Below are 26,921 nucleotides of genomic sequence, written 5' to 3'. Positions count from 1 at the left end.
AAAAAAAAAAAAAAAAAAAAAAAAAAGTCAAACCAATTTGCATTTGAAGCAGAGCCTTGTTAATAAGCCTGGGGTTACCTCTGACAGCTCCTTCTGCATCCCAGGGAGCCAAACCTGCTCTTACAGCTCAGTCCCTTCCCAGATTATCTGGCGGTGCCCAGAGTCCCTGGCAGCACCTGCACAGTGCCATGCCCTTCACGGGGTCCCTCCTTGTCCCTCCTGGGAAGGCTGCCCACATCACCCACCTGTCCTCCCAGCTGAGACCCTCTTCTCCCATCTCAGAGCAAGGTGAGACCATCTTTGGTCCAGTTTGCCCTGGCTGGCCACTGCTGTGAGTTCATGGGGTAGAAGGTCCCAGCTTGGCAAGGCTTTGCAACCAAGATCAACCTGTGTCAACTTTTGGGACCAGGGCAGCTCACCACTTGGTGATTAACCCTTTTGCTCTTTAGGAAAATACAGGGTTTTTCAGTTTTGCCCTGCCTTTGGGGGTCTTTCCTCCGTGGAGGTGAAGAGCCCTTCCCCACATCTCTCTCCCAAGTTGCTTTTCTGCTTTTTCCCTGGACAGTTTCCAATGTCCCCCAATGTCCTGTGTTTGTTTCTAATGAGAAAAATATATCTCACCAATATTGCAACACCAGCACTTCTGGTTTGTTTTCTCCTTTTATTTTCTTTTTCTCTTTAAACCAACAGTACGGAAGCAAGAAATCATTAAAGTCACAGAGCAGCTGATCGAAGCAATAAGCAATGGCGACTTTGAGTCCTACACGTGAGTGTCCCCAGCGAGGGTTTGGGCCAGGGTGGGGGCTCAGCCTCCTGGAGTGGGTGCTCTCACTGTGACAATGCATTCTCAGAGGTTTTACTGCTGCTCAGGGCAGGGTGACCAGGTTGACATGGTGGGGGGGGCATGGAGACCATCCAAGAGAAGCAAAGGACATCAGTTTCCAAACCTGATGCTTCTTTCAGACTAAGATGACTACATATCTCTGGTCTCATTATCATGGATGAGCCCATTTTTCTGGTTTGCAGAAAGGTGAATAACTGTAAACGTGATTTATGGTGGAAGAAGGAACATTGCATCCATGGTATCCATTATATCCAGATTGCCACAGGCTGCTTGGAAGCTTTCTACTCACTGTGCTGTTGCTCTTCAGAGTACACTTCTTCTGTGTCTGGGGCCTATTTAATTAGTGATATCTGAGCAAGTGCAGGTCTTCATCCCTGCTTCAGAGAATTGCAACAGGGATATTTTGATACAGAGCAGAGAATACAAATTTTTCCCTGCTGTTTTTCTCTCTTACGAAGAAGATGGCAGTGTTTTGGGAGGTTTAATTGGAGATGGTGACTGATGGAGAATTCAGCCTGACTCATTGGAGTCCTGGCTTCAGTCAGTGAGCTGGAGGCGAGGTAGGGTGGGCTTCATGCAGAGTGCAGGGATGAGGTCAGATTTCTGCTTGAATTACTTGCTGGTGCAGAGGCTCCTCAGGCTCGGGCTGAGGGAGTTATCCTGAGCATGAGCCATTTGGGTTTTGCAGGCTCTGATGTTGGAAGCAGTGAGATAACCTCTCCATTCTGTCTTCCCTTTCTGCCTCCCCAGGAAGATGTGCGACCCTGGGATGACTGCCTTTGAGCCTGAGGCTCTGGGCAACCTTGTGGAAGGCCTGGATTTCCACCGATTCTACTTTGAAAACCGTAAGCAGCCCCCTTGCCTGCCGAGGGACCCTTTCTACCTCCCATGGGCCCAGCTGTGTCTTGATCTCCATCAGCTTGCTGGAGAGAGGAGGGTAAGGGTGGCTTTGGGATTGTCCCTGGCTGATCTGGAAGATCCCAGGAGAAGGTGATTCAAGCCTGGGGCTGGGCTGTATGCAGAGGAGTTGTTTTGATTAGCTGCTTTCTAGGTGGATCCATCCTGAACCCACCCATGTAGCATTTACTCAGCCCCTCCAAGCAGAAAGCCTAACTCAAGCATCTCCCCTTCCCACATTGCTGCCACCCTGGGCAAGAGCCACTCAAACTCCTTCCCCTGCTTAAAGCCACTTGTATTTGTCCCCTCCCCAGTGTGGTCCCGGAACAGCAAGCCCGTGCACACGACGATTCTGAACCCCCACATCCACCTGATGGGAGACGAGTCTGCCTGCATCGCCTACATCCGCATCACACAGTACGTGGACGCGGGAGGGATCCCTCGCACGGCCCAGTCCGAGGAGACCCGCATCTGGCACCGCCGGGATGGCAAATGGCAAATCGTCCACTTCCACAGATCCGGCGCGCCCTCCGTCCTACCGCAGTAAGCCCTGTGAGGCTCCGGGGATGGGGCAGGGCGGGCAGGGAGGGACGGTCTGGGCTCCTCGCGACACTGAGACTGCAGAGCGGGTGGGATCCTGCCCTGAGGATTCATGGTGGGAAGGAGGTGGCTGATCGCTGTGAGGTGGCAATGGGGAGAGGGACATTCTGCCAAAGGGATGGTTGAAGCAAACTCCTCCTTTTCCCGGTTTGTGTTTTGCAGCTGAAGCGCGGTCCTGCCCGTGTTGGGTTTGTCACTGACTGACTACCAAGGGGAGACCTCCTCTGACATCTTCACCTACGGGACTTTGGCTGTTGGCTCTGCTGCTTGGTTCCTGCTGGAATAACCCCTCGCTTCTCACCGCACACACGCAACAGCCCCGCCGGCGCCACGCAAGCATCCCATCAAACCTCCCCATCCCGCTGGGGCCGTGGCACTGGGCCCCCTTCCTCTGCATGAACCAAGAAAAGAGAAACCATGAACCTAAACCCAAGCATCTGGCCGGTGAGATGACACGTGCCGGGGTAAAGGCCTCCCTCCTCGGCTGCATGGCGTTGGTGGGACTCCCCACTACCCGGCACGTCTCCTGAATTGGGCTCAGGCTCATCATCCACCTCCATCCCCGTCTCTGCTGGGAGCCCCCTGAGGAAGAGGAGGGCAGGGGGGCTATTTTGAGCTGCTCTGTGCTGCACCCCCTCTCTGTGCGCTGGTGGATTTTGCTCTGCTGCTATCAAGGTCCCTATCTGCTGCCGTGGCTCCTGCCTGCTGCCAACCTGAGCTCCCGCTTCCCAGCAGCCTTGGCCGGGGAACCGCAATTTAAACCATTTGCAAAGTCCATTTTTGTGAGGAGGGCAGTGTTCGGATGGGTGAGTAAAGGCTATCTGTTTATTATCCCTTCCCAGGAGCGTAGGCTGGCTCCTTCCCAGGAGAGTGAGTAGGTTCGCACCCTGGCTCCGGGCGGCTGCCACACTGAGAGGGATGCTCTCCCTCCTTCCTCCCTTCTTTCTCCCTTCGGAGCAGGGACTGGCGAAGCTGGGAGAGGAGGAGAAAGACGACTGCTTCCTAGCCCCGCATCGGCACAGCCGGGAGCCAGGGATCTCCCAGCCATGCCATGGCGGTAGCATCACTCCCGTGCCCTCCTCCTCACCCACCACCCAGCCTGGATCCTTTGCTCCAGCACCCAGCCCCACTGAGCACCCACCCCTGCCCCTCGCATGCAGCACCCAGAGCTCCCCCGCACCCGACTCCCAGGCTGGGACGGGGGCAGCTGAGTTGGCCACTGATTTGGGGTGCAAGCCTCCATCCATCGCCCACACGACTCCTTCCAGCGACAACAAGGAATGCAAGCTTTATAAAGTAACAAAACTCTGCAGAATCTGATTGTGCTTTGAAGAAAACAAACAAGCCTTTAGCTGTCTTCTACTTTGAGCGCATGCCTTTTTATAGGGAAAAGAAAACAACCTACTGTGTATTTCGTAACTTGATTTTGAGTATTTGCTGAAATGGATCTTTATGTAATAACTAGAAACATTCAACTGTTTAGGGCAGGGAGGGCAGGGGGGATTTTCGGGATTGATGTTTTTTGTTGCGTTTACATTTGGAGAGGGGTTGCACCGCCATGATGCTCCTACCAGGGGTCCCGCGGCTGCCAGCCCCCACCCTGCACCGTGGCTGCTCATCCCATCCCATCCCACAGCACTGGGCGGGCGAAGGCACCCACCTCCAGGGGCATCCCCCCTCCCCGGGGCGCCTTCCCGCACCCCACGGGTCTTCCTGCAGGGCAAACCCAGGTGGTGGCTCTTGGGGAGCCACTGGGATGTGGCTTGCAGGACAAGAAGACATGGCCGGGAAGGGGAATTTTGGTCTCACCTCTTTTCCGTCAGGTAGAGGTCTGAGAGTGGGTATTTTTCCGGCAATTCTTCCGTTTCTTGTTCTCTTTTTTCCAACTGGAACCTCTTTGCTTGTTGACATGAGACTCCTGCAGCGCTGCTGCCCTGGGGGACTTTCTAGCTGCACTCTCTTCATCTGCATGGCGTTTAACTTTCTATACGGTGCGTGTGTTGAAAAACAAAGAAATGAACAAAAAACCGCTCGTTTTGGACATAAAAAAAGGGAAAAAAAGAAAAAAAAAAAAGGAAATGTTTTCTCCATGTAAATTCTGAGCGTGTATTTTGCCTTTTCTGTGGTTTTGAATGCTTTGCTCTCTGTCGAGGCAGGGACGGCTGCCGTATGAAATGCAGCTGCGTCCTTGCAGACTGCAAAACTATTTTCCCACTGGATGGAGGGGAAGAAATCCAAACTGCTGGGGCATGAACAGGCCCTGAGAAGTGTTTCAGTGTGTTCCACTTGCCAGTGGCATGATGGTTGCTGGCATTGTGTGTAGGAGATGCCTTTTTGGGGGCAAATCCCACAGGTGCTCCATGGGTGCAAATGGGTGTCGCCATGCCCTTGGTGAACCTCTGCTGTTAGACCATGGAGTTGCATTGGCTTGCAAGAGTTGGCCCCAGAGCAGGGAAATCCATGCAGGGAGAGGATTAGCTTTTAAGGTAGAGTTTGGGTGTTTTTACAGATCTGTTTTTCTTCCTGTAGTCATGTAGTGCTGAAGTTTTTTTCATTTTTTAAAGGAAGGACTCAGCTCTTTCACAGTTCTCTCTCTCCCTCTCCAGAGCTGGCTCTGAAGCCAGCCACGGTGAGTGTCTCATCCACCTCCTGATGCTCAGGCTCTCCTGGTGCCAGGAGTATTTTTGGTGATTGGTATGAGATGGGTAAGGAAGGAGGAGGTCATGGCAGGGCTTTGCATGGGAGCTGTAGCGCAGATGCCATTTCAGTCTGGTTTTGGAGCTGCCACTAACTGTGGACCTCAGGTGGGCTGTGAGGGTGAAGCTGCCTCAGCAGCTGTTACTGGAGAAAAGACTGGGACAGGGGGTGCAGTGGGGTTTGCCAGGGATGACGGATGAGATGCTGGGGTAGATACAATCTCCTTTCATTGAGAGCCCACTTTGGACACTCACTGCTAGGGAGGAACATCTTGGTTTCCAGGAAGTCTTTGAGGTGTCTTGCTGGAGGTGGTTTCTCCTCTTCGAGGTTTCCCTATGGTTATCTCTCCAGGGACAGATTCCTCTGGAGGAAACTGGATGTCTTTGCAGCACCTAAAATGCTCCCAATCCTTTCCAGGGAAAGCAGAGTCTGGGGTTTCAACTCCTTCTAGTCTTCCAGTCAAGCTGAAGCCTGACCAAGGAAGACCCAACTTCCCAACCTGCCCATGCTGGCAGCATTAAGCACCTGCACTTTAGGGGTCTATTCTGCCTGGTTTCTCTTCCCCACCTCGCCCTGCTTCTCCAGACCAGGTTCCTGTATCCCCAAAGCATCTCTGAGCAAGCACTGATATACCACCATCCTTTCTTTCAGTAGCCATGGTGAACAGCTTCTGTCTCTGTCTTCCTTCACATTTCCTGATTTCTCCTCAACTTGCAAGAAAATGAAAAGAATAATCAATGGCCACCGTCCTCCTTTGGTTCATAGAGCCAGGGATGCTGCTGTTACATCTGTACTTTGAAGCTGTTGGCACTGTCCCTGGCACGTGCTAATTGGCATCACCCCAGCAATCCCACCATGATTCTGGGATTGACAAGATTCAGGGCATGTTCCCAATAAGCAATATGGACAAGACCACCTTGTTGGGATGGAGTTTACCACCATGGACCTCCTGTCCCCGTCAGCCTCAAGGCTGGAGAACAGGCTGCAGCACATTTCATTTCCTAGTACAGACAGAGCCTGGCTCACCTGGTTGCCTGGCTGTCTGGGTCAAACTGAACTCGGAAGTCCTCCAGACTGATCATCCCTTCCACCTCCCACATACCACAGGGAATATCTGAGTGGAAGCACTTGCTGTGGTGGTCTCAGGCCTGCAGCTCCACAGGTGGGCTTGGGAGTCGCCTGTTTTCCCTGTCTGGCTGCCAGGATCCAGCTGCAACATCATAATTTCTCAGGTCTTGCTGGTGCATCTGCTCTGGAAGAAGAAGAGGCTGCTCCTGGGCCTCTGCTCTTTCTGGAGGAGCAGGTGCTCTGCTCCTTGCCCTGGCCGGGCACAGCCAGGAGAGCTGTCTTACCCCCAATTCTGAGTAAATTCCCCCTCTGCCAGGCACCAAACCCCTGTCTGACCCCAAACCCGCTTCGTCTCCCTTTGTCCTCCAGGAGTTGATGCCCCCATGGAGCCTTGGAGGCTGGAGGAGGCAGCAGCAGCCGTCTGCTCTCACTTGAGCTCACAGTCTGCTCTGCAGCCCACGGCAGGGGACTAGCAAACAGCAGTGTCATGTTTGAGAGGGCAGCCACATAGCCCCATGGACCAAGAGATGTCTGTCAGCAAAAGATCCCATAACCAACTCCTCTGATCATCCCAGGACCTGAGCTAACCCTTCTTCCCCACTGCAAGACACATCTCATGGTGTACACCACTCTCTTGATGCAAAAACCATCCTCCTGTTAGCAGGGTAGAGACCTTGCCATCACCCATTTCCAGAGGTGTAGGTCCCAGCCCATCCGTACCAGACAGGGAAACCCAGACATGAACAGGCTGTGAGAACAGTGGAGAAGGGGCTGGTGGCCCCTCTGCCATCCATCCCCCAAAGGCCACCCACCAGCTCCCCGCCCCTTGGCTGAATGTCCTTCCCACCTGCAGGTCGACAGGGAGTGGGAGAGGGGGGCGGTGGAGGGGGCTGTGTCGAGCGGCTCCTTCCTTCTTTGGGTTGTTGTCCCTTTTTTCTAACTGTTGCACAATTTTAGGGCTTTTGTAACATTTTTTTGACAAGCAGGGAAAATATGTTAACAGTGGTTTAAGAAAAAAAATGAGATATCTCTCTCTCTCTCTTATATATTATATATATAAAAATATATACATATACTTACAGGAAATCTCTATGGAAATATTTATTTAAGATGATTGCAAAAAATATATTATAATCAAGAGTATACCAAGCTTTGTCACATAACAAAAAATCAGGCCCCGGGGAGGGGTAGCTGCCTGTCCCCTCGTGTCTGTCAGTCCGTACAGTTGCAGCTGAAGCCTTTCTCTTATCTTTTTGTAAGTGCACTCGAACTGTCGAGCAGTGTGACCGTGTTGGATTCAGTGGGAGCTTGATGGGGGGGGAGGGATTGATTTTGTTTCTTTTTCCTTTGTTTTTCTGGAACCTGTGGCTGTGAACAGAATGATCACTGCTCAAATCGGATGCTCTATTTGGGGAGGGCGGCGGGGGGACTGGGAGCGGGGTGGGTGTGGGAGGGAGGGCGAGTGTCAGTTTTATTCTTGGTGTTCAAGTGCAATAAATAGCTACCAACTTCTGAGCATGGAAACGGATGATTCTCTGTCACTGCAGTGACTCAGACCGTCTGCCACCCCCTTGTCCCTCCGTCACCACGCTCTTGTCCTCGAAAGCATCGATGCTGGGATCAAGCCTTGGGCAGTGGCAGCAGGCGCTTTCCTCCTGCCCATGGGGTGCTGGTACCCTGGGTGCTGCCTGCCCCTGGCCACCAGCATCCCTGGGGCTTCAGGAGAGCTTGATGTCACCCCCAGACCTGGCTCCTCCCAACCCAGCCCTTTTTCCCAGGGAGAGGGCTCCGCGGGATGCAGGTGTGTGGGGCGCCCCAGGAGCTGCCCGGGGCTGGCTGGGAGGTGGGGGCTGAGCTGTCTCCCTTGCCCACTGGCCAGCAAGAACAGTTTTGGGGAAGCTGATGCTGCAGAGTGTGGGGCACAGAAACCCCCAGCCGAGCCCAGGATGGATTTGGGGGGGCTCCCAGGGGCAGCTGCCACGCTTTGCCCATGCAGGCAGGCTGGTACCCTGGGGGCGGGTTGGGGATGGGCTGCGACAGGCCCTGTCCCTGCCCCGCACACCCCAGGCCCGACTGTTCACCGGGGTGACCCCGTCGGGGCGTGGGAGCGGGTGACCCCCCACCCCGCCATGTGCCGCGGCCCCAGCAGGTGTCAGCACCGGACCGCTTCGGCCACGGCTGCCACCCCCTTCCCTAGCCCGGGAGGGACAGGACGAGGGGCAGAGACTCAGGCACCCCCAGGACTGCCCCCCTGCCCACCACCACCCGGCTGGGCCCAAGGGTCTTGAGAAAAGCCTGGGAGAAAGCCCTGGGCTCGCCGGGAGAGATGCGGGACACGTCGGGAGGTCAAAGCATCAGGAGTGGGGCTTAGTGCCCAGGGGTGTGGGGTGGGTGGCATCGGACCCCAGGCCACATTGCGGGGTACCCACCAGTCCCAGGAGCAGGGTGTGATGCCATGAGTGAGTCCCACACCTCGCCATGCACAGTCACACATGGCACAAGGTTCGTGTCCTCTGGCTGTGTCACTGCCCCAGCACCCGAAAAACTTTTGCCCTTGGTTTCCCCTCACCACTGTCAGCTTTGCTCCCCACCGCATCCCCGGCAGTCTCCACTCCATCCTTCCCATTGCTCTGGAATGCAGGATTGTTGGCAGCTGCCAAGGGAGTGCCCAGAGGATCCCAGGATTACAGGGGGGATTTGGGGAACATGGCAGGACCCCATGCAGATAGGAAAAGGTCAGAGACATGCAGAGACCAGACCAGCTTGGTCAGCCCAAGGCACCTCCACCTCCATGCCGCAGGAAGGCGTCAGGCTCTCCTGGTTGCTCTGGCACACTGTGGCTGGCTGTGACATCACGAAACTCCCGAGTCTGTCATCCGCTCCATCACACCATGAAGAACCCCTGTGTGTGCCCCCCCTGAGGCCAGCCCAGCCCGGGCTCCCCGTCCAGCACCCACAGTGATGGCTGGGCAACACCGTGACCTCCCAAGGCCTCCTGCTTGGTAAATAGTGTCAAGGTTAGAGCGAGGGATTCATTGGGGCCATAAATGTTTATGGCAGGCCCTCCCCGTTCCCCAGCCGCCATGGCCTGAACTTTCCATCAGCGACACTTTTATGGTCGGCCTCTAATGATTAACCCGGGGGCTAGCGGCCGAAGGTGCTTTACAGAGCGGTCGTGCTGCCAGAGCCTCATTCACCCTGAAAAGCTGGGACTGGGGGACCCCCGTCATCCCCACAGGCTGCAGCCATGGTGGGGTATAGCAAGGGGGATGTGGAAAGCCATTGGTGGTCCTGCAGGGAGAAGGAAGATCAAAGCCAGATGGGGAGGGAGATCAGCATTCCTGGGCATGGGAAGCAGGTGGGCACAAGGAGAGGGTGTTGGAGCTGGGCCTATGTTCATGGAGGGGCAAAGGCAATAATTAAATGTCCTCCACCATAGGGAAGAGTTAAGGAAAACCACAGCCTCATGCCAAGATTCACCCTGGAGGCTCAGCCCGCAGCACTGGACCCAGGTCTGCGTGGCCCATCGGGTTAAAATAGCCCAGTGCACCAGGGCTACATGTGTAATCCAGATGTAAACCCTAATTTTTCTATTTATCCTGGGTTTTTGGCTTTTACCTGACCAGGACAGAGATATGCAGGACAAAGCCCAGGGGGGCTGTGCCTCCCATCCCTGGAAGCCCCCCTAGATGTGCCCTTGTTGCATGCTGAGGAACCCCCAAATAACCCACGCAGAGGCTGTGTCACACACCACTTTTTAATGGCGAGCTGATGGTACACGGGAGAAAGCGCACACGACACTGGGGTGATAGGCACTGGCAGCATCAGGTCCAAACAGCCCCGTCCAGGAGCTCAGCAGCACCCCCAGACCAGCAGCATTGGCAGGAGATGAGGTCTCTGGGACATGGGCCCCTGGCTGAGCTACCCCAAAATCACACGCAGGCACTGAAACCCAACCCTTCGCCTTTCTCTGGGAAAAGCAGCACCCAGGGCTAGGGACAGCCCTTGGATCCCCCTCGGGGATGGACACAGGTCCTTCTTTGGCGCTGGGTCCAGCTGAGACCTGTCCCTGACCTGCACACATGGAGAATGGGCCACCCAGCCTCTTCCCTTCCCTCAGCTCGTCCCAGCCCTGTCAGACACCACAAGGAAGAGCTGCCCTAACCCACTGAGGTCCCTGGAGGACCTACAGGCCTGGAAAGGCCCAAGCTTGTTTGTTTATAAAGCTTTTTTTCCCCCACTTCTAATTGTTTTTAACTGCTCATTTCTGAGGTCAGATTTCTTTAGGACACTGATTTGTGCTGGTTGTGCTGGAATACCTCGTGTGCACAGAGCACACACTGATACACACTGTCCTCAGGGCACGGGGGATATTACAGTCCTTTCTTACACGTATTTGTGGATTATTACAGTCCTTTCTCACACGTATTTGTGGGTTATTGGAGTTAAATACACACGATCAGAGAACAGACCAACACCCAACACAGAGGATCTCCTCCTCCTCCCCGCCTCCCACAGCCTGAGCATCCCTGCAGCCCCAGCATCCCTGCATGGGGAGGGCCGGGCTACAGCTGAGGGTGGGAGCGGGACAGCCTGGACACTTGCACCAGACACTGTCACACAAACGCACAGACTCATCACACAGCTTGCCACACTGAACAGAAACACCTCGGGGGGACTGGGACGGGCAGTAGCTCCACCCTGGCAGATCCAGGGCAGCGGTGAGGAGGATGGAAGGGTCAGCAGCCCCTGACTGCTCCCCTAAACCCACCCTCGAGTCGTCCTGAAGTGCTGCAGTGCAACCTGTGCAAATTGGAGGGCGGTGAAACCCCCCCAGCTCCTGGGGTGCTGGGTCCTCTCACATCATGGACTCTTCTTCTTCCTCCTCCTCCATCTCCCGGTCCACCTCGATAGCCGTGTTCTCGTAGCTGGTGATGCCCCCGTATTTCCGCATGTGGACCATAAGTGGCTTGGGGGACTGGCTGCCAGCCAGGCTCGCCACGTACATGCCAGTCCGGTTCTCCTCCAGCGATGGGCCCCAGTCCATGGCGGGCCGGCTGGCTTGCTGGACTCGCTGCGGGGAGACAGGAGGAGGCAGCACGGGCACCCTGCACCAGCACCCCATCTGGTCCCCACCCAGCAGCTCACACCCCCCCCCATCCCCGGGGTTTGGGGTGCTCTGCCAACCCTGAGGGACTGAAAGAGCCCCCAGGGAAGGTGGGATGGGGCCGAAAGCCCATCCTGAAACTTTTTGTGAAGGCAGCTCTGTAGAAGTACCCTGCTGTGGTCTGGGGAGGTGCTATGCTCTGCGGGTGCTGGTGGGGTGGGCTTGCAGGAGCTACGGGCTGTTGTAGGGGGTTTCTGGCTATGCCACCATGCCCGCGGCTGTGCCAAGCCAGGTTGTGGCTCATAAGTACTTCAGCTGGCAAGTTGCTGCCTGGGGAGGGCGGCAAGCTCTGCTGTCTCTGCTTTTAACAGCCTGGGGAGAGCAGCAAAGCCCAGGCAGGGCTGGGAAGGCTATGAGCATCCAGCAGCTCCATAACCTGCTCCTGGGCGAAATCTTTCAGCAGAGAGATCCCACCCATGCTGCCTGGGGCTGCCTGCACGGACCGGCAGCTGCCTTCTTTGCTCTGTCCTTGCTCCTGCAAAATGGGTGCAAAGTCCCACGCACCCATGCCCGCCCCACACTAGGGACAATGTACTTCCCCCCACGGCAGGGCGTAGCAGGCTTGTTTTGGAGGGGGGATGCCCACTGGGCTGTCCCTTGGGAAGCAGCATGATGCAGTGGCTACCTGGATGGAAATGCCCTGGGACGTGCCGCTCTCACACCCCATGGGCAGCAAGGAGGGACAGGGACACCACCTCCAGGAGAGAGGTTGCAGAAATTGTGGGAGGATACGGGCTTATCAGGGGCTCATGGTCACCCCACACATTTCTGGGGGGCTCCTCAGCAATGCTGGGCCCCAACACCTCCTACCTCCCACAGTGTTCCTTCTTCTCGGAGCACAGCCACCACCATGCCCAAGGGAATCATCAGGAAGGAGAGAACTCCCATGAGGATGCCCAAGACCTCGGCCCAGGTGGGGAAGCGGTAGCTGCCGTACTCGGAGGGCTGGTACTTGATGATGTTGTACACCAGCAGAGCCTGTGGGGTGGGAAGAAAGTGAGGAGAGCCCAGAGCCCTCTGAAGGTCTCACACTCAGAAAAAGCCTGGAGACCTCCCAGCAGAACCAGAATGGTTCCTAGGGCATGAGAAGCCAGCAGAGTGACTTCTTGCAAGGGGAGGTCATCCAGGGATGCTGGCACCACTGTGGCTCTCCAGCACCATCCTGCACCTCAAGCTGAGCAGTTACCATCATCGTTGCCGGGGACAGGACCATCCAGCAGGCTCTGAAGTAGGGCCCTGGTTTGAAGCCCAGCATCATGTGGATATCTCGGCAGAACCTCTTCATCCCTGGAGGAGGGAGAGGGACTCAGAAGCTGTGATCTCTTCCCTAGAGCCAGGTGCTTGTACCAGGTTGCCCTGCACCAACCAAAAGCAGTGCTTTGCATCCTCTACAGCAAAGAAGTGTCTTCCCTCCCAGCTGGGAGATGCAGCCTAGCTGGTGCTGTCTGAGAGACCAGGCTCAGCACCCCAAGTATCTCTGATGAGGTGAATCCAGTGATGGCCAAGAAGAAACAAGAGGTTGGAGCAGAAGTGTTCTATGCTCCATTGTGAGGCTGCTGGCTCCCCTATGCTCCCTCTAAAACCCGTCCTTCATACAGACAGCACACCCTTCCCCATGCTCCTGTGGGGATGGGCCCCCTTACCATAGACACGTGTCACCACGAGGCAGGTGGTGATCACCACCACCATGAGACCAAAGCCAGCACTGTAGTCATCCAGTAGGACCAGCCAGTACATCCCACCCTGTGGAGACAGCACAGTGGCCAACATCCCTGGGACCAGCATCCCAACAAACCCCCACCCATGTCCTCCTGCTTTTGGGGACATGTCCCCTTAGCCCCTCTGTGGGCACTGGGGAAGACAGCAGTCAGGCACCCTCAGGGAACATCACTATTCTTCTGGGGTTGTTACAGGGACAGGAATAACTCTGTGTCGCTTCCCTTGGACCTCACACCCCCAGGAAGCCCAGGCTCATTGATCGTCTCTCTTCCACCTTGTTTGCTGATGTGAATACACTTGTCTCTGCAAATTGGGCCCTGGCCCTAAGCTCTCCCTAAAACGAGGCCCTAGTTGGTCCCCACAATGCATCTAGCCCCACACTCTTACCTCTGTTGTGAGGATGAGCCCCATCAAGAAGAGAGCAATGCAGATGACAGCTGAGAAAGAAGCTTTCTTTGGCCGCAGGTAATAGGGAAATTCATCTGTCACTGCTGTAACAATGGTCTCCATAAAGGCAAACTGCACACAAAGGAGAAGAGGGTCCCCTGAGCCTCCCAGGCTGCCTGGGCACCATGGCTGGCTTGATGGGCTCTGTCCTTACCTGGCTGTCCAGGCCCAAGGTTAACAGCATGAAGAAGAACAGGAAAGACCAGAATGGAGAAAGGGGGAGCATTGTCATGGCCTGGGGATACACCACAAAAGCTAGGCCAGGACCTAGGGGAGGCAAAGGACAGCAGGGTGAAAAGGGGGTGACAGCGCTGGGCACGGAGGGTGGAGGAGAGGAGAGCCCAGCAGACTGGCACTGAGGCAGGGACCTGCCAGGGCTCTGCCAGGATGGGCAGGAGGGGACCTGCACCAGAGGGTGGAGAGGTGCAGGAGAACCAGACTGGTCCTTGCTCAGGCCTGTATTAGACATCACTCGGTGCTGTTCAAGATTTGCACAGCAGGAAGCCATCTCCCCCTTCCCCTCCCTCCGCCGGCCAGCTGAGCATACAGCTCCAGCCCTCACGCTGACATCCTCGGATGTGTTCCATCCTGGAAGGGATGTTTCTCAGTGCACCCAGGCAGGCGGAGAAGGAGAAAGGGTCTTCATTTGGCCTCACCTGCTTTTGCCACCTGGTTAACAGGGACCCCAAGCTCCTGGGACATGTATCCCAAAACAGAGAAGATGGCAAACCCTGCAAGGATGCTGGTGATGGCATTGCCCAGGGTCACTATGAACGTGTCCCTACAGAGGAGAAAGAAGATGCTTTGAACATGCCCACTCCTACCACCCCACCCCAGTGCACAGGGGCGTTACCAGCCCCCAGGTGCCACAATGAAGTGACCCAGTGTGATTCTCCTCCAGGACCTCTCTTGGCACGGCTTTCCAGGGTCAAAAGGAGCATATATCTAATGACACAGGTCCTTTTGTGAGGTTCCTCCCAAGCTTGCTTTCCCCTGTAGCAGCCCCAATCAGCCCCAATATCCAACACCCAAACTCCCCTCTCTGCTGATGACCTGCAACAGATGCTGGGGACAAGACAAACGTGCATAACTCTAGCCTCAAATATCCTCAGCCTTCAGCACCTACAGCCCAAAACTCCTGAGCCAGGTGATGTGCCTTGATGCTTAGGAGAATTTTCTTCCACAGATCCCTCTGTCCCTCTTGAGCCTGTGCAAGCTGCCAGGTAACTGTAAGGGCAAGGAGCAGCACTGGGTGACCATGTGTAGCACTGCGTGCTTTTGCTGACTTTGAACCCACCAGCTGAGGTTTTCCTGGCTCCCTTCAACTCACAATTTTTACAAGACAGCAGCTGGCTCCCACCTGTATATATTCTGATGGAAGGTGTTGTATGAGGCGAAGGTGAGGAGGCCCCCAAAGCCTACCCCAAGAGAGTAGAAAATCTGCAGGGCTGCCTCGATCCACACCTGGGGGAAGGAAACAGGCTTGAGGAGAGCAGGGGATTGGAAACCTTTCTCTGAGGGAGAGGGAGTTGGAAACACACTTCCCCAGAGCTCCCTGCACATCTTCCCCAGCCCTCCAGGCATGCAAAACCCACAAGGTCTTTGCCTTTCCTTGCTAACACACTCACCACTCGTGGGTCAGCTGGGTAGTGGAAGGGTTGCTAAGAGCATTTAGAGCCAGCTCAGCCTGGCCTTAAACACCCTTGTAAAACTGGTGGTCTCTGCTACCAACACTGCTGATGCAAGGAAACTCCCAGCTCCACAAGCCAAGAAAAACACAACAGCAAAATCCACCACAGGCACCTGTCGCCACCCCAAAGCCTGTCACAGGGGAGGGACTAATCCTGCCCAAGGCCCTGGTACCCAGGGGAGATGGTGAAAACACCATCTCCTGCATGGACAGCCAGAAATGCAGGCACAGGGCTGGACCAGGTGGGAAGAGAGGTATAGACAAGGTGTGGAGCAAAGACAGACTGCTGAAAGGCAAATACTTTTGGTCTGGAAGCAACCAAGAGGGAGGACTTTGGGTTGGGGGGTGGTCAGAAAAGGCACCTAAGTAATGGAACCACCTCTGTTACATGCTGGAGGTGACAGGAGAAGGTTCATTTTTATATCTTGAAAAAATCGCACAAGAACCTGCTCACCTTGGAAGACAGCAAGTGATCAAACTGGGGTGTGAGGTAAAACCGGATCCCCTTCCAGGCCCCCTCCAGGGTCACACCACGAATGAGCAGCATCACTAGGATGAGGTACGGGAAGGTGGCGGTGAAGTACACAACCTGCAGGAGAGCAGAGCCAGCTGGGAGAGCCAGGAGCGAGAGCACAGCTGTCCCCCATAGCCCTTCCCCAGGGTAGGAGACCACATCACCCTGCAGTGCTGGGGTCCTTGGGATGCGGCAGGGCCGGTGGTGTCAGTCCCACCAGGGTCTGGGTGCCCAAGCTGTCCCCAAAGCGACCTGTGTCCAGCTGATGCTGTTTATGGGTCTCACTTTCCCAGGTGTGCAAAGACTCGCAGGCACTGGTGAGCATTGCTGTAGATCCCCCCAGAAGAGTCTGTCCATCCCTTACCTTGCCAGAGGATTTGACTCCCTTTAGGATGCACAGATAGACGATAGTCCAAGAAAGGAGCAGGCACAGGCACAAGTTCCAGCGGATCCTCCCAGGATCCCCGATCCCAGAGCTCCCTTGGATGTGCAGGACGTACCGGCTAGGGAGAAAGGAGGACAACTGGCGAGCAGCCACGGGCACCCCCCACCTTCTTCCAGAGGCCCTCTGTGAACATAGCAATGCCTCTGCTGCAAAAATAACTTGGTCAAAAATCCCAGCAATGAGAGGGGAACAAGGCACTGTCAGCTATTTGCCAGGGAAAGAGGAGCAGTGGGTGTGATTTCTTCACCATGCATTAAAGAGGCCAGAAGGGATGCCTGGCAGCTTGAGAGCAAATTCCCAGCCAGTCCAGGCATGGAATACATTTCAGTCTGACGTTATCTCCAGGCCAGCGAAGCAGCGCTAGATCATGGACAGCTCCCACATCCCAGCGACATGATCCCAACAGCTGAACTGAGGTATCACCCGCAGCTGACCACGAGAGCCCATCTCTGCACCCACAATGCCAGCCATGAAATGCCCACCATGCCATGAGATGTGTGGCACAGACCCTTCACCCCTCTTCCCATCCCTATGCTCTCCCTGGCTGGATGCCCACCATGTCCCCACGGCTGGGTCAGGCTGATCTCTTTACCTCCAGTACTCCTCGCTGGGGCTGACAGTGTTGGTGATGTTGACGGGGAAGGTGGTGTTCCCCGCCTTGATGACGTGGTGGTCCAGGCACAGGTCGGTGTTCCACCAGTTGCCGCAGTGCTGCCAGGGCAAGTCGCTTGTGAGGGATGCAAAGAGGTAGAAGAGAACGTAAGCAATGATCATATTGTAGTAAATGGCCACCAGGGAGACGATGAGGATCGTGCCCATGCCAATGCCTGGAGGAAGGAGAGGGTAAAGAAAGAGTGAGCCATCTCTGCAGAGCAGAGCACATCCCAAGCCAGGCTCAGACACTGGATCTCAGCAGCCAAATGTTTAACCAGTCAGAGGTTCACCTGGTGGGGGGAGCCTCTTACACCTCCCAGACATGCCTTCTTTGTATCGCTCTATTGCACCATACAAATGATTTTACTCCACTTAATGTTGACAATAAAAGTATTTGATAGGACCTTTTTTTTTCAACATTTTATTCTTACCTTTGTCTTTAACAGTCATTGTTTAGATATGATGCTGTATATTGTGCACCAGCTGGCTTAATAATTTTCATACAATCTCTAGAGCTGGTCATGACATCCAGAGACTCCAAAGACTGATAGATCTCATACATATCCTGCAGCCACTAAAACAGCTAACCCAGAAGTCGAGCCTGATCCACCTTCCCCTCAGAATTTAACCTTTGATTCTAACAAGAGCTTTGACGATCATGGGACGCAGCTGCTGGTCCATGTCCTCATCAACCAGCTCTTCCAGAGGCCCGGCAGAGGCTCTGGACTTTGCTCACGCACCTTTAAAGAGAGGGCTTATCTTCCAGACAGCGAGTGGCCCCAGGCTGGAGAACTGGCCAAGTGACAGCTCCATGAAGAAGATGGGGATCCCGCAGATGGCCAGCATGATGAAGTAAGGAACCAGGAAAGCTCCTGCAAAAAGGAAGAAAAATCCCTTAAAAATAGCACAGAGCAAACACCTAAAGCCCATCTATGACAGGGAATAAAGTTCATTCAGCATCTATGGCCCTGAGGGATCTACACCAAAATCTGGAAGACATCAAGGGGCAGCATCCCACCATTGGTGCAGGAGGAAGGGGCTCTGATTCACCCAGTTCCATGCTTCCACCCCACTCCCGACTATCTTTTCTCCTTGAAGCTTTCACAAACACTGTGAAATTCTCCAGTTATTACTGCATGTGACAAGCAATTACTCTGGGAGTAGTTGAACAGTCTGGGCACTTAGCACCATCACACTGGGCTCTTGTGTTGCAAAAGGCTCGCTCCCCTCCTTCCATAGCTGGGAAACATTTGATGACCCTGCAGAGTCCTGGAGGACACCAGGCCGAGATGCGATTGGAAAACCAAGAGGGATGCTGAGGTGGTATTCAGTCCAGCGTGGAGCTGGGGTTATCTCCAAGGCCATGAGTGCAGAGGTGGACTGATGAGTCCCTCCCACACAAGGGTACACATGATTAATGCCCTACGGCAAGCATGGGGGGGCAGAAGGAGGCTTCACCCCACAACAATGAACGCTACTTCCCAGCCCTGAGAAGGGGAAGGGGCATCTCTTCAGAGGCAGGTCCCACCAGCCCAGCTCAGTGAGGGGGAGACGTGGCCACTCCAAAGGATGCTCAAATACCTCCTCCATTGGTGTAAGCTCTGTATGGGAACCTCCAGACATTTCCAAGGCCCACGCAGTATCCGATGCAGGAGAGGAGGAAATCCAGACGCCCTGTCCAGTTCCCTCTGTCTTCTGGGCACTCGGAGCCCAGTTCCCCGTCCTGGCTGCTGGGGCTCACCAGGAGCTCTGGTGTCACCGGCTGAGTGAGAGAGCAGGGGATGGGAGAGGGCAGCCGGGGGTTGAGGAAGGAATAAAAACAAAGGATGAAAAGTGGGAGAGGGGGAAGGAGTGACGAGAGGTCATGTGTGAATTTGTGACCCTGAGCTGCAGCACTGACACTTGTCCTCTGGGGACACCCCATCCCAGCGGCTCTCTGTGCATCGCTCCAGCGATATCCTGCTCTGCTGCTGAGCAAGGGAAAGGGATAAATGTGATCTCACATGGCCAGAGCTCCCCTGGGAAAGGCAGGATGACCCCGCTTCACCCTGGGAGGCCAGGACCCATCTTTAAACCCAGTTTCCCAGTCAATCCTTTCAAGGGGTCACAATAAACTTTCCTGATCACCTATAGTACATGGGTGTGAGGACAGCAGGGGAAGAACCCCTGCCAGTGTGTCAGGGAGCGTGACACCCCAGCCCCACGTACCCCTGCCACACTGGGCACTCAGCTGCTGTTAAATGCTCTGCGTGTTTTTTATGCTTTTCCAACTGCCAAAGACCGTGGGGATTTGGTGATGCGATCCCAGTTGTCCCTGCTGGAAGAGCTCCTTCCAGCTTTCCTGATCTGCCCTGGATCAGTGAGGCACAGGCAGCTCTTCAGCAGGCAGGAGATTAACCCATTCCCATCCTCCCTGGCTGCCTCGGCTCTGCAAGAGGGAGGTGTGAGCCCTGCAAAGACATTTAGGTTGGTGTGATACACTGGCGGAGCTCCCTGGTGTTTGTGTGTTTACATCAGGTCTGCAGTGAGATGTTCGGTTTATCTGAACTCCCCCAGAATCCTGACCTGGGGGAGTGGGGAAAGCATCCCCACTGGCTCCCATCCCACCAGCCGTCACCAAAGCTGAAAGCCTCAGCCAGCAGCTGCTGGGTGAGATCCCATCATAGATATTCCCTTGGCAAGACCAGGCAGCAAAACAGGTGGGATGAGGATCCTGTCCCTGTGCCACTGTGTGTTGCTGTGCCCCTGCCTGGGAGTATGCTGAGTTCAGCCAGTGTTGAGGCACAGAGTCAGAAGAATGCTGGGGGCCCTGCTAACAAGGCACCAGGACCAGGGAAGTAGGAGTCCATTTGGGAACCTTTCCTTCTTCTTGGGCTCTCAAAAGAAAAAAGCAGCCATCTCCATGTCCCTGAGTTCACGGATTATAGGGAGCAAGCCCATGGGATGTGGTTAAGCGACAGGATGCTGGATTTGGAAGGATTAGCCAGAAGGAGTTGTGGCACCCCTACACCAGTGTGCACACACGCTCAGAGCCTGCAGCAGGCCTCCATCCCCTGGGACATCAGAGCTGACTGGGAAAAGAGGCCAGCACTGCCTTGCCACAGCCCTCGGGGAAGGTGACAGCCTCTCTTCATCCTTCTCCTCTTCCTCTCTTGCTGGACCACAGGATGCTCTTGATGCTGGTTCCCATGGAGACAAGGAGCCGTGTTGCCGATGATGATGGCTGCAGGCTCCCACCCTTCACAGGGTGCACCCCAATCCTCCAGCCATCCAGCACTGCACATGTGCTGCTCGCAGCCCAAAGGCACCAAACACAGAGGTGAACCTGTCCCCACCCGGCATGCAAATCCTTCGAGGGACAGGACGAGACATCACAAACTCTTCCCAAAGCCAGCCTGAAGTGCACAGCCTGAGCAAAGGCCTTACACCATAACCCCCATTGAACACCTATCCCTGCTGATGCCACCATCACAAGGCAAAGGCCAGAAGGAAAGGCTTCAGAAACACGGCTGAAAAAGTCAAAATATGACCCAAACATAATACTGTTGCTATTAAACTATTGCTACCTGGCAGCTCTCCTGCAAACTGTTAAAGACAGCTCTCCAGTTTAGCAATTTCTCCAGACTGTGGCCATACCTGCTGATAAGCTAGTGTGCACAGCAGCATCACTCAGTCATTTGCAGGTGATTGACAGACTGTTCTGCAACATCCCTCCCAAAAGTTTCAGTGACTGAAACCTGTATTCACAAAGGTCCCTGCCAGGTAAGGACAGGAGCTATGGAGCCATCACAATTTGGCCTGCTCCAAAAAAAAAAAAAAAAAAAAAAAAAAAACTCTCACAGTGCCTGGAAGACTCTCTTTCCAGGTTTACATCACAGAAAAATAGCAAGCAGGGATGCTGGGAGATCATTAAATCCTCTCACCTAATTCCTGCACCTCTGCCTGAATCCTAAACAGCTGCAAGAGGGCACCGGTGGAGCTGCGTGACCTGATTAAATGCAGGTGGCCATCCATCAGATGTAGCACGGAAATCAACACAGAGGCAACAAAAAGAAAGGAACCGTCAGGACCTGTTCCAAACTGCACACAGCCTGGTCCCCCTCTGTCACCTGCTTTGGAGGTCATGGGATGTAGTTTGTCACCTGTCTCAGTGATGACTTCTCCCCTTATTAATATCTTTAGCTGCAGCTCTGCAGTTTAAATTTGAGACCCCAGGGCAGAAAGCAGAGACGGCTCAGGAGTCAGATAGACCCCAAGGACTGTGATGTTGTGGTCCCCACCAGGCAGGATGGGGAGGGACAAGCCAGGGATGCTGATGGAAAATCCACACAGAGGCTGCTCCATCGCTACGATGCCCCAAAACGCCTCAAATCACAGCCTTTCCCCAGAAATCACAGAAAACCTTGCCTAATTTGCCTGACTTGCAAAAATGCAAAATGCAGTATTTAAGTATTCCAGCCCATCTTTGTCCCAGATAGCGGAGAGATGCACACCTCTCTGCTTCAGGCGGAGAGATGCACACCTCTCTGCTTCAGGCTGCTAGAAATCTCACACAGCGGCTCGATTCCAGCCCTTTTTTTAGGATTAATGCTCCCTTTCAGCCTTTGTCATAACAGGAATTTTCTTTTTCAGCAGCAGCTGAAGTGCTCTAATGCTACAATATTGCTCTAGTGCTTTCCACTGTCAACTGCCATCGTTCAAACTGGGCTCCCATCTCGCGGTTATAAACAGACGGGGACTAACAGCTCCCTTGGCAACCACGTCCTCTTTGAACATGGCATCGCTTTCCATTATTCACCAGAAGATGCTCCCAAAGAAGTCAGCAAAGCAAAGGTCACTGAGAAGAAAAAGCACTTTAGTGTCTGCCAAGATAAGAGCTGGCTTCCATATGGGAATTGCTCTATGCTAATTATTTTCTGTAAATCAATTTACTTGAACCAGTGCAAGACTCGGCTGTATCCGTGAAAAGCCAGCCAGATTAAAGTTACTTTTTCATCATATTTTGTCTCCATCCAAACTGGCACTGTGGGGTTATTTTGTCAGTGTTTTGGGTGTGGACCACAGCCTTTGACTGGGGGAAATGCCACCCAATGCCAGATTTCTCCCCTGTGGATCTGAGCCGCGTGTGAGCACAGTGCGTCTGTGAAGTGTGAGTCACTTCAGATTAGTTTGAATTGCTTGTTAATCTCTCAGAGAAAAAAAACACACCACAGCATAAAAATTAATTCAAATGTAATATCGCTTAGGAAGTGAAGTAAATAAAGCATCTCTGTGGTGTGAAAGAGCCCCTTGATGGGCTGAGCTAACCCCGTCTCCCCCAGCCTGGGATCACAGCACATGCCAGGAGAGGGAGCAAGTGACGCTGGAGCCAGCACAGGGCTTTTGGGGGCTGGAGATTGCTGAGGCTGAAGCAAACTCATTACAGTGATGTCCAGAGCACAGGGAGCATGTACAGCTGCGAATTCTTATGCTCTTTCATCTGAAAACCCTGGCGAAGGAGCAGGGAAGGTTTAAGGCAGTTTGTGGCAGGCAGAGTAGGGCAGCGGCTCAGGCAGGAGGATGCTGCTCAGCAGCCTGGCTGGGCACGGGGAGGGGCAGCCCGAATCCTGGCTCCCATCACTGTCCTCCATGGGATTTAGCCCATTCCTAGCAAATAATCCCCCAAAGCAAATAAGCAAACAAATAAAAATCATCCACTCAGCTCTTCTGGAAATACTTTTATGCAAAAGCCAACCTGAAATCCTTAGAGCCTGCAAAAGATCTTCTCTATTAAAGAGGAATTTCCATATGTCTAAAACGTGTCTGGTGAGAAGGCTTAAAACTCCCGGCTCACCGATGGGAAGCAGATCATAATGAGAGGGAGAGGAGGCTGTCAGGGTCCCGGGAGGGCACTGCAGCCGGGGCTGTGCAAACTCCTCCATGGGACAAGCCTGATGCTGGTGTCAGACATGGTGGTCCCAAGGTGCTGGGTGGCTGCAAGAACCAGGTTTTCCATCTGGAGATCAGCAAGAGTATTTTTGGGTAATGAAGGACAGCAGGGCCCTAAGCAGCACTAAGAATGGGGAAAATAACTCCGGAGACATCTGCTTTCCATTCCGGTTGATCACTGTGGGACTAAATGAATTCCTGAATAAATGTTAAACGGGATCACCAGCAGCAGAGAAATTCAAGTATCTCAAAAAGCCTTTGAAAGGGACAAAGACAACTTTTAATGGATCATGCAGTCACAAAGTCATCTGAAAAAGCAATTTGTAGGAAAGAGGAGGAGAAGGAAGAGCCAGATGATGCCTCCAAACAACAGTGAAGAAAGGTAGGCAGCCCTGAGGCTGCCAGGGCCATCAGATAGCTGCTGGCTTTCACCAGGCCACTGATGGCTTTTTTATATCCTGTCCCAATATCCTAGGAATTTCCCGGCAGGGATGAAACTCTCCTGGGTTTTCATTCATCCGAAGACTGGTACAGGTTCGTGTTGCCCTGCCCCAGAGTTAGTGGCCATAGTTTGGCAGAAGACAGAGCCAAAGGGGCTCACAGCCCTGGGTGCTCTGGGCAGGGCTGACCCACCGGCAGCACCAGCGTGTCCCCACGGGGGAGCTGTGGCTGCCAGCCTCTGCCACCCCACTCCACCGTGTCCCCATGTGGGACAGGCATGAGAAGGGGCTTGGTCCCTGACGTGGGGGAAGAGGGGGACTGAGACAGCCTGGTAAGAGCAAGGCAACAGTGGAGGGGAGCATAGGATAGGAAAGCCTGAAGGCTGGAGTTGAAAAGGGTTTCCAGCAGGATATAAAAAGGGTTTCTAGCTTTGCCTGCTCTGCCCTGAACCCAGAGTTCAGGGTCCAGCACCACCCAGACCCCTTTAAATCCTACAGAGGAGGAGGAGGTGACGGCACTCCAAGCTGCAGGTGGGAAAGGCACTGCCCAGCTCCCTGTGCTCATCCCGGCGGGGGGGAACCCCTCACCACCCCCACCCCGAGACCAGGCAGTCCCCGGGGCTGGCGGGAGCAGTGTCCCTGGGGTGACACGCTGCAGGGAGCCAGCTCTGCCCCCGGGTGCCCACCCACAGCCGCCTGGCCAGACACAACATGAATCATCGCCGGCAGCACCTGCTCGCAGGGGAGGGATGAGAGGAGCATCCATCCAGCCGGAGCAGGCAGCAGGCAGCTCTGCCCACAGCTCAGGGCCTCTGGGGCTAGCTGCAGTGAGGCAGAAGTGGTGGTTATGAAATGCCCCCCATCCCTCTCCCCACGATCGTGCTTTGACCCCACGCACTCGCACTATCCCCGTTTGCAATCCCTGACAGAGGAGAGTCTGCCGGCTGCACACAGAGGTCCCCGGGCAGGGAATAGTGGGGCCATGGGCAATGCCTTGCCCCCCGCTCCCCAGCTCCCCGCTTCCCCGCTCTCACCTCCCGGAGATGCTGCTGCCGAATCTTCTTCATCACAGAATCCTGTTGCTATGCGCTCTCCGCTCTGACACTTTTTCCTCTCGTTTTCTCCGGCAATAGGGAGGGAGAAGGGGGAAGCGGGCGAAGCAATAACAAGGAAGGAGGGGTGCCACTTTCCTGCCGGCTGGGCTGGCGGGGCGGAGGGAGGCAGGGGGGACGGGGGGAGCAGGGCTGGAGTTGAGGATGGCTGCGTGCTGAGCAGGGAGGGAGGAGGGAATGGCTCTCGGCAGGCTGGAGAAGGGCTGTCTGTCAAACGCAACCCTCCCGGGGGTGTCCGGGACCTCAGCCCCCTGCCAGGGCAGCAAGGAGGAACGGCTGCTGCCTTACTCATGCCACGAATGCGTCAGGTCTCCCTAGGGATTGCAGGCACCCTACCACTGGGCACCCTGGGGATCCCACGTGCCCCAGACAGTGGTGGCAGCAGTGAAAGTGCACATGCAAGAAGCTGCCAGCATCTTTCTGTCTGGTTCTGAGCTGATTTTCCTATGGCAGGACCGGGCTGGTGCCTGAGCAGGTCAGGAGTGGCTGCTCCTCATGCTGCCCGAGCCCAGTGCTCAGCCCAGGGAAGCGGGGTGCTCAGTAGCCATCGATCCCTTTGGGTAGGACCCCACCATGCTGGGGGCGAGAGCAATCCTTGGGCAGGCCCCAGGGTGAGTAGCCGAGTCCTGTAAATCATGCGCCCGGTGCTGGAGCACAGGTCACATCTCCAGGGTTCAGACATTCCTGTTGAAGCAGCAGTGGGATCCTACAGCTCCAAAGCCCAGAGAGATGGGGACTTTTCTTCATCACACTCAGTCAAACCCCCAGTGAGGTGGTGGATAGCTGATATGTGGCTCCTTTTCCCACTTTCATAGTGGGAAATGTCTGCTGTGGGGCTGCAAGAGGGGACAACCCCAGATGCCCCAGGGTCAGTGTGGTACCAGGAGAGCTGCTGTCTGCCTCAGGTCCCACATAATGCCTCTTTCCCTTGATAATATCCTCTTGTCTTTCGCTTTTTCCCCAGACTGTGCCCAGTCTATTGGGGGGGGGGTGTCTCCCTTTTCTTTGGAAATGCCCTACGCTGCTCCAGCCTGTCCCAGAGCTGTCCCCAGCTGCTTTGCTCAGGTTTAAGTCTGAGCAGGCAGCACTGGGGATGTGGAGGGCAATGACAGGGCTGGGGCTGAGAGGACCCAGGCTGCCTGATGTAAGAACAAAACCTCCTGATATCTAACGGCAGTTGTGCTCCTACAGACCTCCAAGCACTTCTGAAAATTTTCCCCGAAGGGAAACAATCCTGAGCATAAAGACACATTTCTGCAGAATCCAACACAATGAAGTGGCTCAGCATTTGCACAGTGGGTCTTTCAGAGCTAACATTTACCCAGATTTCCCAGCGGGAAAGGAGGAAGGAGCAAACTATATAATCCAACAAACATCTTTTTTTTTCACACACTCACAGCTTCCTCAAAAAAAAATTGTCTTTGGGAGTTCACCCATCCAGGTTTTACCTGCCTTAGACTTACCCACCACTTCTCCCTTTCCCAGGATGCTGGTGGGGAATGCTGAGCCCAGAGCTGACCAGGCTGGGGGCTGGGGGCTGCGTCGGGCGTTGTGCCAGCCTCACCCTTTCTGCTTGGGGCAGGTATACTTTGTTTGCCTTTTGTGCCTGTGTGATCTGAATCACCCTTTGGCTCTTTCCCTCGGGATCCACCTAGAGAGAAGTGTCCCACAGCCACCGCTGTGGCACAGGAGGGGAGAGGCTGGTGCCACCTTGTTACAGCTGCCCCAGCCCAGTGTCAGCAGCATGGACTGACCCTCCATCCACCTTCCCTGGGTGGACTTCAAGCGTCTGTCTTCTTGTCACCAGGGTAATATTTACCAGCAGAGACATGCAGGGCTGACACTACCCTGAAATGTCCATGTTGATACCTCTACTGGTGGGACACTCTCTGTCTGGAGCTCCTTTTCTGGTTTGTCTGGCACTGCTCTGGTAGCACCATCAGCTCTCCATCACCTGGGACCACCAGGGAGTAGACATCCCATCCCAGGCATCTGGGGTGCTCCAGCATCTCATTACAGAACTCGCTTGAGTCTTGCATCACCCTGGAGCCAGCAAGAGACCCATTTAATGGAACAGCACCCACCAGAAGCAGTGGGAGCCAGAAAGGTGTTCACATGAGGAGCATTGCTGTCCAGGGACCACAAAAAACCCAGCACAGCTCAGGTGGAGGACCCTGGCTGTCCCCATGCCCTGATCCCCAAGGGCTTGGCACTAGGGAGCACACATAGGGCTTGCAAGCATTTTCTAGTAAGCTTTGTTTTCTCCCACCCCACCCTGAGCCACCCCTGGGACATCAAGTAAACCTTTCCTTCCCCGTGGGCTGAAGCACAGGCGCAGCAAAGTGCTTGGGCTGAAGGAAAGCAAACACGTGTCTCTCCATGCGGATGCAGTGTCCGACAGGCACCGGCACTGCCCGCGCTGCCTGCACTTGGTGGGAAAAGGGAAGGCAACACACAGGCTGGGGAACCACCCTTGTCCACACTGCTCGGGCAGCCCACCTGCATCCTGATGGCAGCCGCCCGGGAAGAGATGAGAAGGTGGCTGACAGCAAGATGGGACCGTGCCCAGATCCGCTCCGCGAGACACGAGGAAGGTGACAACGGCAGCGGCGCTCCGGTTAGTCACCGCCGGGAAGCGTGCCATGCCGGAGGCTGCTGGCAGGCCGGCGGTGGTGTTGGCCACCTGGTGTGTGTGGCCT

General features: G+C 54.8%; 2 protein-coding genes across 5 annotated transcripts in view; one reads left to right on the top strand and one right to left on the bottom strand.

The window, feature by feature from the left end:
• Nucleotides 1-7,630, top strand: part of CAMK2A (calcium/calmodulin dependent protein kinase II alpha) — a 36,578-nt gene extending 28,948 nt beyond the window's left edge. For 2 of the 4 annotated variants that reach the window (XM_026858120.1, XM_026858118.1), the window contains 4 exons: nt 691-766; nt 1,595-1,689; nt 2,056-2,293; nt 2,504-7,630. In XM_026858120.1, coding sequence (XP_026713921.1) covers nt 691-766; nt 1,595-1,689; nt 2,056-2,288 — 404 coding nt within the window. In that variant the 3' untranslated portion in view covers nt 2,289-2,293; nt 2,504-7,630. The remainder of the gene's footprint in view (nt 1-690; nt 767-1,594; nt 1,690-2,055; nt 2,294-2,503) is intronic. The other 2 variants (XM_026858121.1, XM_026858119.1) reach the window with 1 other exon arrangement.
• A 2,271-nt stretch (nt 7,631-9,901) lies between these two features.
• On the bottom strand, nt 9,902-24,331 carry SLC6A7 (solute carrier family 6 member 7). Its single transcript, XM_026858128.1, has 14 exons — nt 24,145-24,331; nt 18,324-18,504; nt 17,483-17,614; nt 16,681-16,915; nt 16,008-16,146; nt 15,584-15,718; nt 14,800-14,903; nt 14,096-14,220; nt 13,594-13,706; nt 13,380-13,511; nt 12,917-13,016; nt 12,460-12,560; nt 12,084-12,251; nt 9,902-11,180 (listed from the first exon to the last, which is right to left on the bottom strand). The coding sequence occupies exons 1-14, from the start codon at nt 24,175-24,177 to the stop codon at nt 10,965-10,967; spliced, it is 1,914 nt and encodes a 637-aa protein (XP_026713929.1). The 5' UTR covers nt 24,178-24,331; the 3' UTR covers nt 9,902-10,964.
• Between the last annotated feature and the right edge of the window lie 2,590 nt (nt 24,332-26,921).

This window comes from Athene cunicularia, assembly GCF_003259725.1.
Source record: "Athene cunicularia isolate RWA chromosome 13 unlocalized genomic scaffold, athCun1 chr13_part1, whole genome shotgun sequence".
Lineage (NCBI taxonomy): Eukaryota > Metazoa > Chordata > Aves > Strigiformes > Strigidae > Athene > Athene cunicularia.
This window is presented reverse-complemented; position numbering and strand designations above follow the sequence as displayed.